At 31.3% G+C, this 17,109-nt stretch overlaps 2 protein-coding genes across 2 annotated transcripts; both read left to right on the top strand.

Annotated features, from left to right (window-relative positions):
- Positions 1 to 6,003: 6,003 nt before the first annotated feature.
- On the top strand, positions 6,004 to 10,726 carry LOC103487199 (integrin-linked protein kinase 1-like). The gene is made up of 12 exons (XM_008445433.3): positions 6,004 to 6,550; positions 7,978 to 8,052; positions 8,200 to 8,295; positions 8,406 to 8,491; positions 8,990 to 9,110; positions 9,222 to 9,301; positions 9,394 to 9,456; positions 9,544 to 9,650; positions 9,742 to 9,827; positions 9,915 to 10,036; positions 10,127 to 10,238; positions 10,332 to 10,726. Exons 1-12 carry the CDS (start codon positions 6,224 to 6,226, stop codon positions 10,431 to 10,433), a joined length of 1,377 nt encoding a protein of 458 aa, XP_008443655.2. The 5' UTR covers positions 6,004 to 6,223; the 3' UTR covers positions 10,434 to 10,726.
- Positions 10,727 to 10,875: 149 nt separating this feature from the next.
- Positions 10,876 to 15,168, top strand: LOC103487210 (uncharacterized). Its single transcript, XM_008445451.2, has 7 exons — positions 10,876 to 12,599; positions 12,858 to 12,913; positions 13,061 to 13,333; positions 13,424 to 13,660; positions 14,057 to 14,176; positions 14,312 to 14,440; positions 14,906 to 15,168. Exons 1-7 carry the CDS (start codon positions 10,943 to 10,945, stop codon positions 14,924 to 14,926), a joined length of 2,493 nt encoding a protein of 830 aa, XP_008443673.2. The 5' UTR covers positions 10,876 to 10,942; the 3' UTR covers positions 14,927 to 15,168.
- Positions 15,169 to 17,109: the final 1,941 nt, after the last annotated feature.

Here is a 17,109-nt window from a genome sequence, read left to right as displayed (position 1 = left end):
CTCTTTTGTTCAATTCCATCAACATTGAAGTACATCATTTGCAACTTGAGTCTACCAACATCTTGAAATGTTTTTGAAGATGGAAGACTTGGAGAACAATGCATTGAGGGAGCAAAAAAAGAAAACTTGAATCACTGGATTATTGAAATAAAAAAAGTGGAAACTATATATTATGGATGCAAAGTAGCAATTAACAAACAAAATTTAATCAACAACCATTCATGTCGGACAACATGGCAGCTGCACCACACTGTACAGACGGCTAAGCGACTTCGTGTACTAGATAGATAGACGACTTCAATGTTGAATCATGGACCTTGTCCACTGCTTGGTTTTCCATGAAAAAATGTCTAGAGCCAAATTTCTAGAAAGATAGAGTGGAGAGAGAGGATAACTCGTGGAAATGAGAGGTTTTCTTAAGTAGAGATTTTGAATCAAATACAGAGATAATCAAATTAAAATCAAAATCTTAAAATCCAATTTTTATTTATGTGAACAATAAATATTGAAACTTCATGCAAGTTAATAAAATACTTCAACATAAAAACTGAAGTAATCAAGAACCAATTTTGTGGTATATATAGTGGTAAATGTCAATCTCAAATGGCAATCGTAACTCATTGATCATAAATGGAGAAAAACAAAATATATTTGAAAAACATGGAAAACCAAGTAGTGGTATTTTAATATAAACATATAGGTATGGGGTTTCCTTCACAAATTGTTTAGGAATCACTTTTGAACAATTATAAACTTATAGCGAGTTACAGAGATATCTAAACCAATTCCATAATATAATCATAGTAGCAAAGAACCTTTCCAGAATATAATCACAGTAAAGATACCTTTGAAACATATTAAAATAAACAGGTCTTGAGTATCTCAATAAACACACAATATATAATAGAGTAAAAATTGCATTCACAAGTTGAAAATCATACCAAAATTTGAACCCATTACTCGTTGGTGTGTACTATATACTTCAGCGTTAAGGCAACACGTCTAATGTGAGCATGTCGACAATTTCTGTCAACCATATTTGACAATCCCACAAGTACTAAACGCACAGAAGGTATATGCGCTTGTATATGCTCACATTATTCAACACATATAACCGAGTTGTACTTTTGAGATTCATTTCCATCTAACCTATTCAAACTTGAGTTTCCAACCAGATTCAGAGATGACACATATTTATCTAATTTCAGCATTCAAATCACAGCAGGAAAACGTATATAAAACAGATCATGTGTCTAGCTAGTTTCACAAATCATATATAATATATCAAAGCGTTTGGAAATAAACCATTCACCGTCAACCAGGCTTCTCTCAAATTCATGGTTGCATGATTTTCAAACATCCTGACATTAATCCAATTATTCTAAAATTATTCCGTAAGCACAGCTAATGTCTCTACTTAAACTTCCTGAAAAACACTAATTTCATCCATGCGATTTGGTTCCATAAGGTTACTTTAAATTAACTTAAGCTCTAATTTATGGTTCAATTCCATGGTTAAAGTGCTTTGTAAATGTCAAATATGTTTTATCTATATAGATATAGTTTGAAAACTTATGGGTTTAGCGGATTTGATGAAAATAAATTTCAAATCACCATATTAGGGTTTAAAATATCGACTTTTCAGCTCATGTTTCTCAAATGTTTTGTGTTATATTCCATATTAACAATGATTTGGTTCTTGATAATTAGTTAAGTGTTTAGGGTTTTTATTTTAGGTGGGTTATTGACATCTTTCATTGGCTTGTGATTAAGATCAGTAAAAGTTATTTATATTTTCATGTGTTTGTCTTAAAGGTTTTATGACAGAATAAAGGAGTCTCAGTTTAATCAAGATCTGAATGTTGAACTAGAGTTTAAGTTACAAGATATCTATAATTGGTTGATTGTTTCCTCTCACTACTGCTCATATTATTTATTCTCCCTATAAAATATATTTATTAAATATTACAAAAAGGGTATTTTAAAAAATATATAACAAAGTATTTAAAAACAATCCGAGGCTTTAAATACAACAAATGTCCTGCAATTAATTGACACCCATCGCACATAAACATTTACACCAATTTGATTGTTTAGATTTGGGTCTTTCGATCATTTACATTTGGATAAATTTGGTATTAAATCTAAATGATTTAATTTTTTAGAGTAACTATAATGAGTAGCAATTTTTAGAATAATTATTAAGCATGTAGCAATATTTTTAAAAAATTATAAATATAACAAAATCTATCAATAATAGACTTGTATCGTTGATAGACTCTTATGATTTATCCATGATAGACCAACATTTGCTACATGGTATATTAGACTCTTATCATTGATAGATTTTGGACAGATTTTGCTATATTTGAAATTTTTTTAAAATGTTGCTATATACTTAATTATTTTGAATATAATTACTATATTTGCAAACTATCTTTTTTTTAAATTGCGATTGTTTAGATTTGACTATATTTTTTGTGTGCTCGTTTTATTTGACTATCCAATATACCACCAAGATTTTTCTCCAATTTTTTATATTTGATACACGATCTTAAACAATAAAAAAAAAAATTAAAAATCCAAATGAGAGGATGAAAAGAAGAAAGAGGACGGAAAGAATAATAAAAAAAAGTATTTAAAATAATCGTAGAAAAAAACGATGAATAACAAATCAATAAAAATGTTAAAAAATATTAGTTTGACGGACTTTTTCATTTCGTTACATAAATGGTAAATATTTGGTGGATTTATTATATTTATAAAAATTGAAGTCGATAAGAAATAGTTATAATTATATATTGTGGGATGAATTTACAATTAAATTTGTTTTAATAAAAAAAGAATTCGCCAGCAATTATCCGTTGTTTAAAGTGTGAAGACATTATCTAATTTATTTGAAAAAGTAAACCATAAATTAATTCAATAATAAATTACTTTGGGTTTGAATGATTCTCATTTCTTCTCAACTTCGTTTTAAATATAAAAAAAGAAAGTGTCAAGTAGTCGGAACCTTTGTGTGTGTGTGTGTGTTTTTTTTGTTCTTAAATTTATATTATATTTATGGAATAGTATTTTTCAACCTAAACTCATTCAATCAATAAAAAAGTTTTATTTATAACTCAACCTACAAATAATATAATATTTCACATTCTCTCCTTCACTTTGACATTTTTTTGGAAAAAAAATGGCATAGAATATCCACCCTTCTTATTAATCATAAACTAAAAATCAAGGTTCATTTTAATTAAAATTAAGCACATTTCTCTTCTCCATATTTCTTAAATAAAATGATGAATTTTTAATCAAAACTTCGAAAACAAATAAAAAATTTTAGAAAACATTCTGGTTGTTTAAAATATTTAGAAAAACTAGATACCACAATAATAAACTTAAAGATAATAAAATAGAATAGTTCGTTACCAAATTAGATTTTAGAAACCAAATAGGACACTAATTTTAATTTAATTTTTTCTTTTAAGAAAAAAGGAAAAATATGCTTATTAAGTGCAAATAATCCATGAATTTAAAAAATGAAGTATTTTAGCTCCTAAATTTTGAGGAATAGGTTTATTAGACAATATTCTTAAGGGATCTAATAAATATATTCCTTATAGCTTAGAAATTAAAAGTATCTATTTTTAAAACTCAAAGACTAAACACACCTTATAATAAAATAAAAACTTAAGACCGTTTAGGAAAAAGATTATTAATTAAAAATGTTAACTATTTCAAAACTATCAATTTTTTACGGTGTATACTATTTTCTTATAAAACTAAAATAATCTCTTTATCAAATATATATTAATATAATTTAAACTAAAATAATATATACAACCTTCCTACTAAAAGTGCATTTTACTTTTATTTTTAAAAAAAAAACAAGGTGTCCTTGAAAATTGGAAGAGAGGGGAGGAAGAAAAATGGGAATTGCCGTTTAGAAAAGGAAATTTTGGTGGCTAAATAATTTTCTATTTTCAAAATAATAATTTTGGATATAATAGATGAGATGTTTTAAAAAATATAACTAAACAGCAAAATATTTATACTACGTAGAACAATTTCAAAAACAGAAAAAGTTTAGAGGTCCATGATGTAACATATCAAAAATATCTCATATGCCGCATATAATATATTTGTGATGTTATTGTTTAGTACGTGATCGTTTAGATATGGATCTCCAATCTAAATGAGTTTTTTACAAAATTTAGTATATGATTTTTTTTAATTCTTTTCGTACACGATCGTTTACTTTTTTTTACAGACTTGTTTATTTTATTACACGGTTTTTTTACATTTGGCTATTTCAATCTAATTGATTTTTTTTCAAGATTCTTTATAAATGATCTTTTATTTTTTCTACACGATAGTTTACTTTTTTTTTTACAGGATCGTTTACATTTGGCTACTTTAATCTAAATGATATGAAAATATTAAATGATATAAAAAAAAGAAATCGAAAAGAAGAGAAGGAAGATAGTTTGTTACACTCATCGTAAATAATTTTGTGTTTTGTTACATTTATAAAATATTTCTATATTAGATCACATTTTTTAGGCGGCGGTGATATGATTAGAGAAAGTAGGCCCAACTCTAAGAAAAAAGAAAAAAGAAAAAAGAGGTATGAATAAATGTAAACATTATATTATATGTATGAATACGAATTAATGGATAAAATTAAACAAACGAAGAATATAAAGAGAGAAAAGGCGGCCATAATTCATGTGAATTCCCCATCTACCCCATCACAACTTGCAAATCATTACAAACAAAATGGCACTTCTTTGGTTGAGCAATTCATTCCCCCATTTTCAATACTCACAATTACATTCATCCTCTCTTTCTCAATTGGATATTAATCAAATCTCTACTTCTTTTACTTTTTTTAAATATATCCTCCCCCCACCCCCCCCCCCCCCCCCCCCCAACAACTATCAATACATCCACTCTATAGATAAACTCAAACCTTTCTATCCTCTTCACTTTTTCTATATATTCAAATTAACCATTTTTTCAAATGCATTACGTTACTGGTTAGACCAAAAAATAAAAAAAATAAATAAACATCCCTTACCAATTTCCTTTTTTTGGTTACTAACCTTCATCTTCCTTTTTAGTTTTGAAAACCTACTTTTACCTTTTTCTAGATTTTACATCTCTACTCATTACTACTTAAAAATGTACAATTAATTATAACTAAATCAGTTTCAACTAAAAAATCCATATTGTAATAATTTTAATTAATTGATTAAGAGTTAACATCAACAATAAAAAAAAAAAACAAGTATTTAGCAAACACTCAAAGTTTGATTTTTTTTTTTTTAAATGAAACATTTAGAAACCATTAAATTCCATTATTGTAATAAATAACCCATGAATTAAATTGATGATAGAAAAAATGGGATTGAAATAGACTTAGTCTTATCCAACACATTACATCAAAGATTACCTTATACCATATATAACCAAAAAGGAAGGCTTCATTTATTAATCAATTAAACTTCTGTACATTTTTATATCACATCGTTGGAATGTTCCAGCAGTGTGATGATATTTTTCCTTTTTCCAAATCCACCTCAGCCATGGGCTCCACTCAACACGTCACCGCCAAGTTGCCATCTACCACGCCACCGACCCCAACACGCCGTCGTATTCATACAACATCGGTATCCTCGTCCGCACCATATCCTCAATACCATTTAATCCAACCCGTACGTAATATTCAAACCAAAAAGATCCATCAAATCAACGGTCTATATTGCATTCATAATCTTAATCACTCCCACACGAAAAAAACACCCATCCGCGTAAAAGAACAATTTCGTCGTCATCCAGCCGTCACGCAAAGTAACGGAAGTTACGGAAGCCGTCAAATAAGGGCGGCGAAATTAAAGGGAAGCGTATTTTAGAATAACATAATGACGTAATTGCTATTCTACGCCGTACCGACGGAAAAAGAGACTTCATCGTCTTCTTTTCTTTTTTTTTTTCACTATAAAGGGGAATCGTAACTGCCTCCAAAAGCTGCTGAAAGTTGAAACGACACAAAACGAGTTCTCGTTGTTCTCACCGGAAACTCATCGATTCATTTCACTCCGAAACCTAGCTGTAAAATTGTGATACTCCAACTCATTTTCTAAATTTAGTTGAGCGAAATATTGTTTTTCATTGCCGGAGATTCGTCGGAAAGAGTAGTGCTTGTTACTTAGGGTTTTAGAAACAAATGGAAACGAATAACAGTAATAACAACGGGGTGAGGTTTTTGTTAGGGAAGCAATCGTCGATGGCGCCGGATCGCCAGCCAGAGGAGGCGGAGTTGGCGGAAGACGGCGAGGAGATCGATCCAGGGGTGAGATTGATGTATTTGGCGAATGAAGGCGATTTGGAAGGGATTAAAGAGCTTTTAGATTCAGGAATTGATGTTAATTTTCACGATGTTGATAATCGGACGGCGCTTCATGTTGCTGCTTGTCAAGGATGCTCCGAGATCGTCGATTTATTGCTCCGCCGTGGCGCTGAAATTGACCCTAAAGATCGCTGGGGTAGTACGGTAATTTGCCGCTTTCTGCATTTTCTTTTCTGGCCCGCGTTTACTTTCTTTTTTTAATTTTTTAGTTTTTTATATATATATATATATTTTTTTGTCGGTCTTGAAAATTGGAAAATACGTTTTAATGGATAGAGGCAATTGGTTTTGATCTGAATGACGAATACAAATAAATGTGAATTGGAAGAGGTCAACCATCAATGAAATTTTACGAGGAATAAAAATTTATTGGATATATTTTTGATTCAATTTGAATTCAGAATCTGGTAGAAATAAATTATGATTTTATGTATAAGAAAAAAAAAAAAAGATATATATATTGAAAAGTATTTGAGGAAAAAAAAGAAAAAGAAACAAACGAAACCTCGAAGACATACGGGAATTTGTACGCGGGAAATGGGTGGGTCCGTTATTTCGAAAGGGAAATGTCCATTTTTAAAAAAAGGAAAAGCAAATTAAATTATAGCAATATTATTCGGATTATTATTTTTTTTTTTCGAGAAGAATATTATTCGGATTATGTTTGGACTATTATTTCTGAAAATGACCCTCGAGAAAAAAAAAATCAAGTTTCCTAGTTTTATTTATTTTTTCAGTAAAGAGTACTTCTTGAATTGTCTCCTTGAACTATGTTATTAAAAAAACTTTTAAGATTGATAAATAAATTGAATTTTATTTAGTATAACTAAATTACAAGTTTAGCTTTTCTAATATATTATAACCGTTTTTGTTTGTCAAGAGAGGTTTTAAAAACTTTAGAAAGTATTTATTACGTCTTTAAACATTCAATTTAGTTTTTATGAAATAATTGGAGGTTAAAAATGTCAAATCTTTTATTAACTTCCATTCTGTGTATTATACACTGACATACTCAAAAAATAACTTGGTATTAGTATTAAAATTGAATTTTGCTTACTGATGACATTATTAACATATCTCAATAAGCAATAGACTTTAAAATTTGAGGTTTGATTCTCAAGTAGGAGTTGAAATTTGATTAGTAGAACTAAACTTTTGATTTTTTCTGGTCTAGTAATGAGTTTGAGAAAAAGTAAGATAGGTCAAATACACGTCGAATATTAAATATTTGTAGAGCTACTAAACACATAATTAAAGTGACCTATTAAAGAGTGGTAAAGTTTTAATAACCTTTTTGAGACAAAAAAAAAAGAAAAAGAAAGTTGAGGTTTCTTTTTTCTTTTTGTATGTTTGTTTTATCGTGTAATGTATCATATTTAAATATGAATTGGGTTTTGATTATACTTAATTTTGTGAACTTACTAAAAAAATGTGTCCATCTGTGTGGCCAATGAATCTTCGTCACCATAAATAATTTCATGTTTACTCTTTTTGAGAAGAAATTTAAAACCCTTCTCTCTCTCTGTTTTGTGTGAACTAATGGCGGAAGAATAATAAGTTTGGAATAACAGCCTCTTGCAGATGCTATATTCTACAAAAACCATGAAGTTATCAAATTGCTGGAAAAAAGTGGCGCAAAACATCTGGTACCGACAATGTCTTTCTTTCTTTCGTTCTTTCTTTCTTTCTTTTTGGATTTTTTGTTTCCTCAATTGCAAATTGTTGGATTATGTTCACTAATCATGGCTTCATTACGTTCTATTTTGTTTCGTTCATAATGCTGGAAAATTCAGATGGCTCCCATGCATGTCAAACATGCTCGTGAAGTCCCAGAATACGAAATTGATCCTAAAGAATTTGACTTCACAAACAGTGTCAACTTGACCAAGGTTTAACTTAATACCTTTTCTTCTACCTGCTTTTCTTATTTTTTCTAATACTTGGTTGGTTTTACTTTTTTACTGTTGAATGCTGATCTTAATCTAAAATTTCTTTCCAGGGAACCTTCCATCTTGCATCGTGGCGCGGAATCCAAGTTGCAGTTAAAGAGCTTCCTGAGGATGTGATTTCAGAGGAGGATAAAGTGTAAGTAACCAAGTTCGTCTAGAAAACATACATTCAATTAAGAAGGAGGGTATAGATATGAAACACATGTACAACACGACAGGGAGACGACAGCATGTCATTTTTTGTTGACATCTAGGACATGGACATAATAAGTTCATGTTTATTAAAGTATATATCATTTTTGTGCAAGAAGTTAACTCAAAGTTAATGTATAAGCATTCATGTGCTTAAAAAATTAGTTTGATGTATGTATAATAAATGTTGAACTTAATTTGGTACAACTAAAATCTAATACATCTATTAGTAACAAGTGTTTGATACAAGTTTAATAAATTTCATATTGTCTAACTGATGGACGTATGTCCAACAAATATCATAGAAACCTACTGTCTGACATATGTCAGACTATATGCTACCCTGGTTAAAGTATCTGTAGTTATTAGGTGGTTATCAATTCATTTCTTGACTGAAATCACCTTTTTCCTTCTTTCTTTTTCATCCATTTGGGGGTTTCAGGAACGCCTTCAGAGATGAGCTTGCATTGCTTCAGAAGATTCGGCATCCTAACGTGGTTCAATTTCTTGGTGCTGTTACTCAAAGTAGTCCCATGATGATTGTTACTGAATATTTGCCTAAGGTTTTTCTCCAATTCATTTTAAACTTCTCTAATGGGTCTGAAAATGAAAATGATAACTATTGATAAACCCTATGTCCATTTCCCCTCATGTTATTGTAATTGGTGCTGCAGGGAGATCTTTGTCAACTTTTACAGAAAAAAGGACCACTAAAACCAATTGTAGCTGTGAAATTTGCCCTCGATATTGCAAGGTATTCATTATACACTGCTCCCTTAAACTTTTTAGATAAAATGCGTATCTTCCATTACATCTTATGTGTTTATTTCCTGAAATTCTGTCCAGGGGAATGAACTATTTGCACGAAAATAAACCTGCACCTATCATCCACCGTGATCTCGAGCCATCGTAAGAGTTGATCATTCCACTTCAACAATTGCAACTGCTCCTCTAATTTCTTTGAAATTCCTAAACTGTTTTGTTGTTTGATTATAGAAATATATTGCGAGATGACACTGGGAACCTGAAAGTTGCAGACTTTGGAGTTAGCAAGTTGCTCACAGTCAAGGAGGATAAACCTCTAACATGTCAAGACACTGCTTGTAAGAATTTCCTCTGATTAATCCATAAACTTGTTCTCTTCATCACATAAAATCGTGAATACATTCTCAATCAAGCTATTTGTCATTATAGGCCGATACGTCGCTCCAGAAGTTTTCAAAAACAATGGATACGACACCAAAGTAGATGTTTTCTCCTTTGCTTTAATTCTACAAGAGGTTTGGTTCTTTACAATCATATCAACCTGTGAATGAACGAATGCCTTAACTTGATTTTAATACTAATAATACACTATAATAAAATAGATGATCGAAGGACAACCACCATTTTCAAACACAAAAGAAAATGCCATTTCTAAAGGGTATGCAGCAGGAATGCGCCCACCTTTCAAAGCTCCAGCTAAATGCTACGCCCATGGAATTAAAGAGTAAGATTGACTGCTTCTCTCTCATCTCTAATAAACGAGAGAGTAGTGGTGGATGATTTTTCGTACTAACCAAACGACATTTCTGGTCAGGTTGATTGAAGCTTGCTGGGATGAGAAGCCATCAAAGAGACCAACTTTTAGACAGATAATCGTAAGGTTGGAAACAATTCATCACAGTCTTAGCCATAGAAGGCGTTGGAAGGTTCATCATTTCTTTCACTTCTTCATTTTCAAGCACTAATATGTTCAAACAAGATATTAACTTTTGTCTACCATTTAAACAAAAATCATGCAGCTCCCAACGTTGAGATGTTTTCAGGATCCTGATGCCAAGATAAGAAGAGACCATCTCTCAAGTAGCCGGAGTCTTTCATCGCGATCTGCAAGCAGCATATGAATCAACCAACTCCAAAATCTTCAACTCATGTTTGTTGTAGAAAATTTGTCTCTTTTGTTATATTCATTTCAGTTCAAATTTGTTTGCAACCCCAAAATAATGTGTTGCTGCTCGTGCAATTCCATTGCAAATTCTCTCTCCCTCCTTAAGTTTCTGGGTTGAGAGCTCATATTGTACATTGTTGCTTTTACACTCTCATGAATACAACAATTTGTTTGTACATTAAAACGTAACACGATTAACCCAAAATGTTCGAGAAAATTGTATTTGAAAGTTCTCTGTTTCTATTGCCATTGTGAATCTCTCTACTCTTATTATCTCTTGATGAAATGCGTACGAAGAAAAAAGTCGTCATTTTTCTCTGTATTTGAACGATTTCCATTGAAGGGCCATTTTGGGAATTGGATAAATCGATCAAATTTCTCTGAATATTCCGAACTATTCTCCAACTTCAATGCGTATAATCCATTTGTCTCATTTGGCCGACGACTAAGATCGAAGGTACAAAAATGGAGTTTCCCGAGTGCCCAGTTTGCCTACAAACTTACGACGGCGAGTCCATAGTTCCTCGTGTTCTCTCTTGCGGCCATTCAGCTTGCGGAACTTGCCTCGAGAATCTTCCTCAGCGATTCCCCGAAACCATTCGATGCCCCGCCTGCAACGTTCTCGTGAAATTCCCTTCTCAAGGCGCTTCGGCTCTCCCCAAAAACATCGACCTCCTCAGACTCTGCCCCGAGCCGAACGCCGGTGAACAAATTTCGAAGAAATCCGTCAAACGACCCATCCACCAAACCCACGAGTTCTTTCCTCGGCTTTGGCCCGATGAATTCTACAGAGCTTGGAAGCACTGGGTTCTGCCGCGCGACGCCGTTTCGATCGAGCGGTGTGATGCTGTCGACGGATTGGAGAGGTTGTTGCTGGGAAGAATTGGTCCCGTTTCAGATTCTTCGTTCCCGATTACGGTTGGTGAAGACCGGACTGTAAGTCTTGTTCGAATTGTTTCATTGCCTTGTTCGAATAGTGATTGCTTGTTTAAGTTTAGTTATACTTCTATGGTTCTGAAATGCTTGAATGAGTTGAAGGATGAGGAGAGAAATGAACTGGGTTTGATTTTGGGAGCTGGTTTTGTGAATAGTGGAAGAGTTGGTAGGATTTTTGGGTTGTGGGGTAATTTGGAGGATGGATTTTTGTACTTGGTATGTGAGAGACGAAATGAGAACTTAGTGGAGATGATCAACAATTGGATAAAAAAACTTGATTTCGGAAATAAGGTTTGCTTGAACAAAGATGACTTGCTTAGTTTTGCCATGATTGCCACTGAATTATGTGAAGCAATCATAGCTATGCATTCTCTTAGGTTAAGTACTGGCTTTCTGAGTCTTTCATGTTTTAGTCTTGGAGTATTTGGTAGTGTTTGTGTTGATATAAATGGGGTTTTGGTGATGGGAAAAACTGTTTGGGAGACAGTGATGGAAGCTGTTTCTTCCGGATCAAAACTCCATGTGAAAGAATTGGGAATGCTTATTAGTAATCTGATAAAGAAAGAGGCTTTTGTTCCCCCAGAGGTTTTACTCAAATTATTGCATAAAGAAGACGTTGTGCTTGAATGCAGCACAACTCTATGTTCGGTTGGGAACGAGTGCGATATTTGGTCTTTGGTTTTGGTTTTGCTGAGTCTTCTTCTTGGAAAGGACTGCTTCAAAGAGACACTGGGGAGTGTTGAAGAAAGTCATTTTGATTGCTCTGCCTTTTATGGGAGTTGGGTGGAGAAACTTAGTTCTTGTTTGGACACGAAGTTCGGTTTGGAGTATGCATCATTGAAACAAACACTCTGCAGGTCTTTAGATTTTGATCCTGAAAATCGTCCAAATGTTGTTGAACTGTTGAGATGCTGTAGGGAACTGATTGTTAGTTCTGAGTTGGATGCTTTGTCCAGTTTGAAACTTGTAGTTAATGAATACAGTGCTGAATCTGCTGATCATTGCTTGGTTCTGGGGGATCTCATTCGACTTCCCAACAAATTGATAGAAACTCATAGAGATGATATGGATCAAATCACGGAGGAGAAAACAACAAAAGATTTTGTTGATGGGATATCAGTTGGAATGGTTAAGTCCAGAGACATGCTTGGCCATCGTGATAGCGTTACTGGTTTAGTAGTTGGAGGTATGTACAATACAGTCTCCTCCATCTTTTATGTTGCCTTTGTCTCAAATATTTTTCTATGATCATTTCAAAATTTGATGTTTTATTGGCAACTGACAGTTGTTTGCGGAAAGTTCTTTAAAAAGTTCAATATTGTAACGAATTAAAGTACTTTGATAATGATAACATTCAAAATTGTGAATTCTGCGAATGACCTTCATGAAGTTGTGCCCTGACGTTATTTCTTTTTTAAAATGCATCCTCTCTCTTCTTTTGTAGGGGATCATCTTTTTAGCTCGTCATATGATAAGACTGTTCAAGCATGGTCTTTGCAAGTATGCACTTTATTGATTTTTTACCTCGACAATTGAATGAATCTGATATATTCTTCTTTCTATTATCAGATCATTTATTTGTACCCTGTTTCTAGATAATGCTACCCCTCCATTTTTCTATATCATCGATTTGAACATTTCTTGTAGGACTTCTCTCATGTACACACATTTATCGGTCACGAGCATCGCATAATGGATCTGGTATATATTGATGAAGAACAACCATTATGTGCGAGTGCTGATATTGGAGGTGGTATTTATGTCTGGAGCGTTGCTCTTCCTCTCAAGCAAGATCCATTAAAGAAATGGTACGAGGAGAAGGATTGGCGTTATGACGGTATTCATGCCCTGGCTTATTCAAGCAATGGGTACCTTTATACCGGTGGAGGCGATAAATCGGTTAAAGCATGGTCATTGAAGGTAACTACTACTTGGGTACAGTTTATTAGCGATCATACAAGTTGTCCAGATTGAATCCTTTAACTGAAATTTGAGAGTTTTGCCTTTTAGGATGGCACCTTATCAGGCTCTATGCATGGTCATAAATCAGTCGTTTCTGCTCTTGTGGCAAGTAACGGCGTTCTTTACAGTGGCAGTTGGGATGGAACTGTTCGGTTATGGAGTCTTGCCAATCGGAGTCAGTTAGCCGTGCTCGGGGAAGAATCATCTGGAAGCTTGGGCTCTGTCCTACGTCTGACTGCTGAAATGAACATACTTGTTGCAACTCATGAAAATGGATCCATAAAGGTTTCAATTTCTTCAAAGACGCTTGTGCTGTTTAAGATTTACTTCTCATCTCATTCATTAGCCATATACGTCCTTCAGTCTTGTTAAACATTTAACATCAACCCAAAAGCCTAAGTTGATGGGCATTCTCCCTTGTGGATCTTCTTTACTTGTATAATATTAATCATCAATCAACCAAAAAGTGTAAGTTAATGGGCTAGAGTGCTCTTGCACATAAAACTGCTGATCATTTGAGTTGTGGATATTAAGAAACTTTTTGAATATTTTGATTGCCATGAACCTGTATTGTATTTTTAGTCTCTGGACGAGCTCTGCTAGATTCATGACTTTGACATAACTATAAGTAATGAACTTTAACAGGAGGAAGGACTAAGCCAATGATTTTGTTCACTACAGGTGTGGAGGAACGATGTATTTATGGAAACCATGAAATTGCATGATGGTGCCATTTTTGCTACCAGCATGCTGGGGAAGCAACTTGTCACGGGGGGTCGAGATAAAGCCGTAAATGTACAGGTACAGTTTATTTGAAAGTATCCTTGCATAGAATGAATTCGATTATCATCTCTATACCATCAATGATTTGAAACTTGTTACGTCTTTTTCTTCTTTCTTTTCTCTTCTCTAACTTATCGGGACAATGATTTGTAGGAGTTATTCGCCAACGAGCTCGAGATTGATTGTAGACATCTTGGATCCATCCCTACAAATTCTACAGTAACAGCATTATTGTGTTGGCAAGACAAACTTTATGTTGGATTTGCGGATAGGTACATTAAGGTATGTTCATTAACTATCTATACGTTTTAATTAACTTTATGGCTTGATATATACTAAAAGAGCAAGTTGGACAATAGAATAAAGGAAATATATCTTTCTTATTTGGATTCAAATACTCCTGCATTTACACTAATATAGTCCTATACTGTATTCTTTAAAATAGAAATCTCGTATGTTTGTTTCATACTGCATATAAATCGAAATCTTAGACCAATGCACAAGACTTGTGACAAATTTTCAAGGTATGATGTAGAAAAGTATACTATTAGAATAAAACATGTGAAGAAGTTTGTAAACGGATGTAGTAAATTATAAGAACCAAAATGAAACAAAAATGGGAAACTTTGTATAACAGAAAATTGTGGATATTATTATGGTAGTGAGTTTTTATTTGGATTTAAGATGTTGCCTAATTTTACTGATGTTTTTTCTCTTTTTTTTTTTTGAACTCTTGTGGTGCCTTAGGTGTATTATTATGGAAAATGATACCTATTTCAAATGGGTCTGGTGAGAAAATCTCCATTGGAGAAAATTGTTTATATTCTACGAATATTCTACAATGTATATAGAGTAGCACTTCATGTTGTAATTATTTTTAATTCCTAAATACATCCAATTACATAATTAATTCTTTTTTGCAGCTATGAAGTTTATAATACGCAACACAATGTAATTGATATATATTTGAATTTTCTTGAAATAAAGGAGTTATGTTTGATAAGTTTATATCTTCCAATATATTCGTGAACACAGCAGAAAATAAATTACAATATATTACAATTTAGTCGATAGAAATCGATAGAATAGACATATTTTATAAATATTTTCAGTAATTTTAACATCCACAACAATCTCTTTATTTTCAATATGACTTTACCCTCGACTACAAATTTAATGGTGGTCAGAGTGAGTTTAACCCTATGGTTAAGTCGTATTCCCTAAATGATGGGATTAAAGGTTCAAATTATTATACTTTCACGTATTTATAAAACTCGAAAACAAGACACCATGTCAAGCCATTTTTTTTAAAGAATCTTAGCGTTATAATTCTAGTAAAATCAAATTTATTTAGTTTATAAATAACATTAAAAAGCTTTAATATTTTTTCTTAAAAAAAAATTGAGAACTTGAGTCAAATTTAGGAGAAAATGCATATAAATTCTATAAATATAAAATTAAAAACGAAATTGTTATCAAACTACGTTTCAAATTTTAAACTTTGGGTTTAAAAGGTTTGAACTTTGAAATGGTAATCAATGGGTACACACTCATAATATCCTTCAATTTTATTTGGTTATTGGCATATTAAAAAATTAAAAATTAAATGACATATTATTTGATAACGATCAAATAGTTTCGTAAATTTTAAAAATTATCGATCTATTAGACCTATTTTAGAGTTTAGATACAAAATTTATAATTTAAGGAATGATATGTATGTATAGTATATGACTACATGTCATATAGATACCTAATCTTAGAATATTTTGTTTAGATATTTTTTCCTAATTAGTTAAACATAAGATTAAGGATTGGAAAGATTTTAATATGAAAGATGATGAAAATATATAAATGATGCACTTTAATTAGACATTTTGTTCCTTACTTATTCAATAATAATTAGTTTTGATAAAATGTTATTTTACAGAATACATATGTTGGCTTTGATATAATAATATGATATGATATTTTAAGAAATAATTTGTCATATGATTTATGAAAGTACACTTAATTATGTTATTTTTCATATTAATAAACAAAATATAAAGTTGATGTATGAATTATACATTTGAGGTTAAAATTGTCAAAATACTTATATACTATAACAAATTCTCAAATTCTATCGACGATAAATATTAATAGACATTGATTCTATAAGATTCTACACGTGATAATGATATAATTTAAAATTTTGTTATATTCTAGTTTATTTTACTATATTTGAAAATGTTTCTAATAAAATCTCCTATATCTATATACATCGACATAATATAGTTAATTATATTCGTTATTTATTTGAAGGGATTTGAATAAACCATGACCGTTGAATTCAAATATTAAAATAGATATTTCAAAAGTTTAGAGAGATTTTTAAAATTTAGGAAAAATGACATTTTTGATTCTCAAGTTTTGAAGAATAAATGCATTCGGTTTATAAGATTTTAAAATATACATTTTTAGTCTTTAGATTTTTCTATGATAGGTTTTATTGGTTATAGTTTTTAAAATCAATATATATATATATATATATATATTTTTTGCTTTTGTTGTGTTTTTTAAAAATAGTTTTAAAAGTATATCCTTTGATTATTTATTATTATTTTAAATTAGAAAATTATGTTTTTAAATACCTCTTCTCTCTAAAATTATTTTTAAACTTATTTTTATAATTTAAAATTTAATGTAATTATATAAAATGAAAGAAATTAATATTCAGAGCCTTTTTAACATATTATCGAGAAGTTAGGAACCAATTGTATATATTTTTAAAAAATCAAAACTCGTACATATTTTTAAAAATTAAGAATCAAACACATACTCTTCCAACTTTAGAACTAAAACATAGTTTGTTTGAAAATTTTAAACAAAGATCTTAAAAATTTATAGATGGAAATATAATAATTTAAAGAAATATTAAGAGGTATAACATAATAATCTGGAATCAATAT

Source organism: Cucumis melo, chromosome 12 (genome assembly GCF_025177605.1).
Source record: "Cucumis melo cultivar AY chromosome 12, USDA_Cmelo_AY_1.0, whole genome shotgun sequence".
Classification (NCBI taxonomy): Eukaryota; Viridiplantae; Streptophyta; class Magnoliopsida; order Cucurbitales; family Cucurbitaceae; genus Cucumis; species Cucumis melo.
The sequence above is the reverse complement of the archived record's forward strand: the minus strand, read 5'-3'. Positions and strand labels throughout refer to the sequence as shown.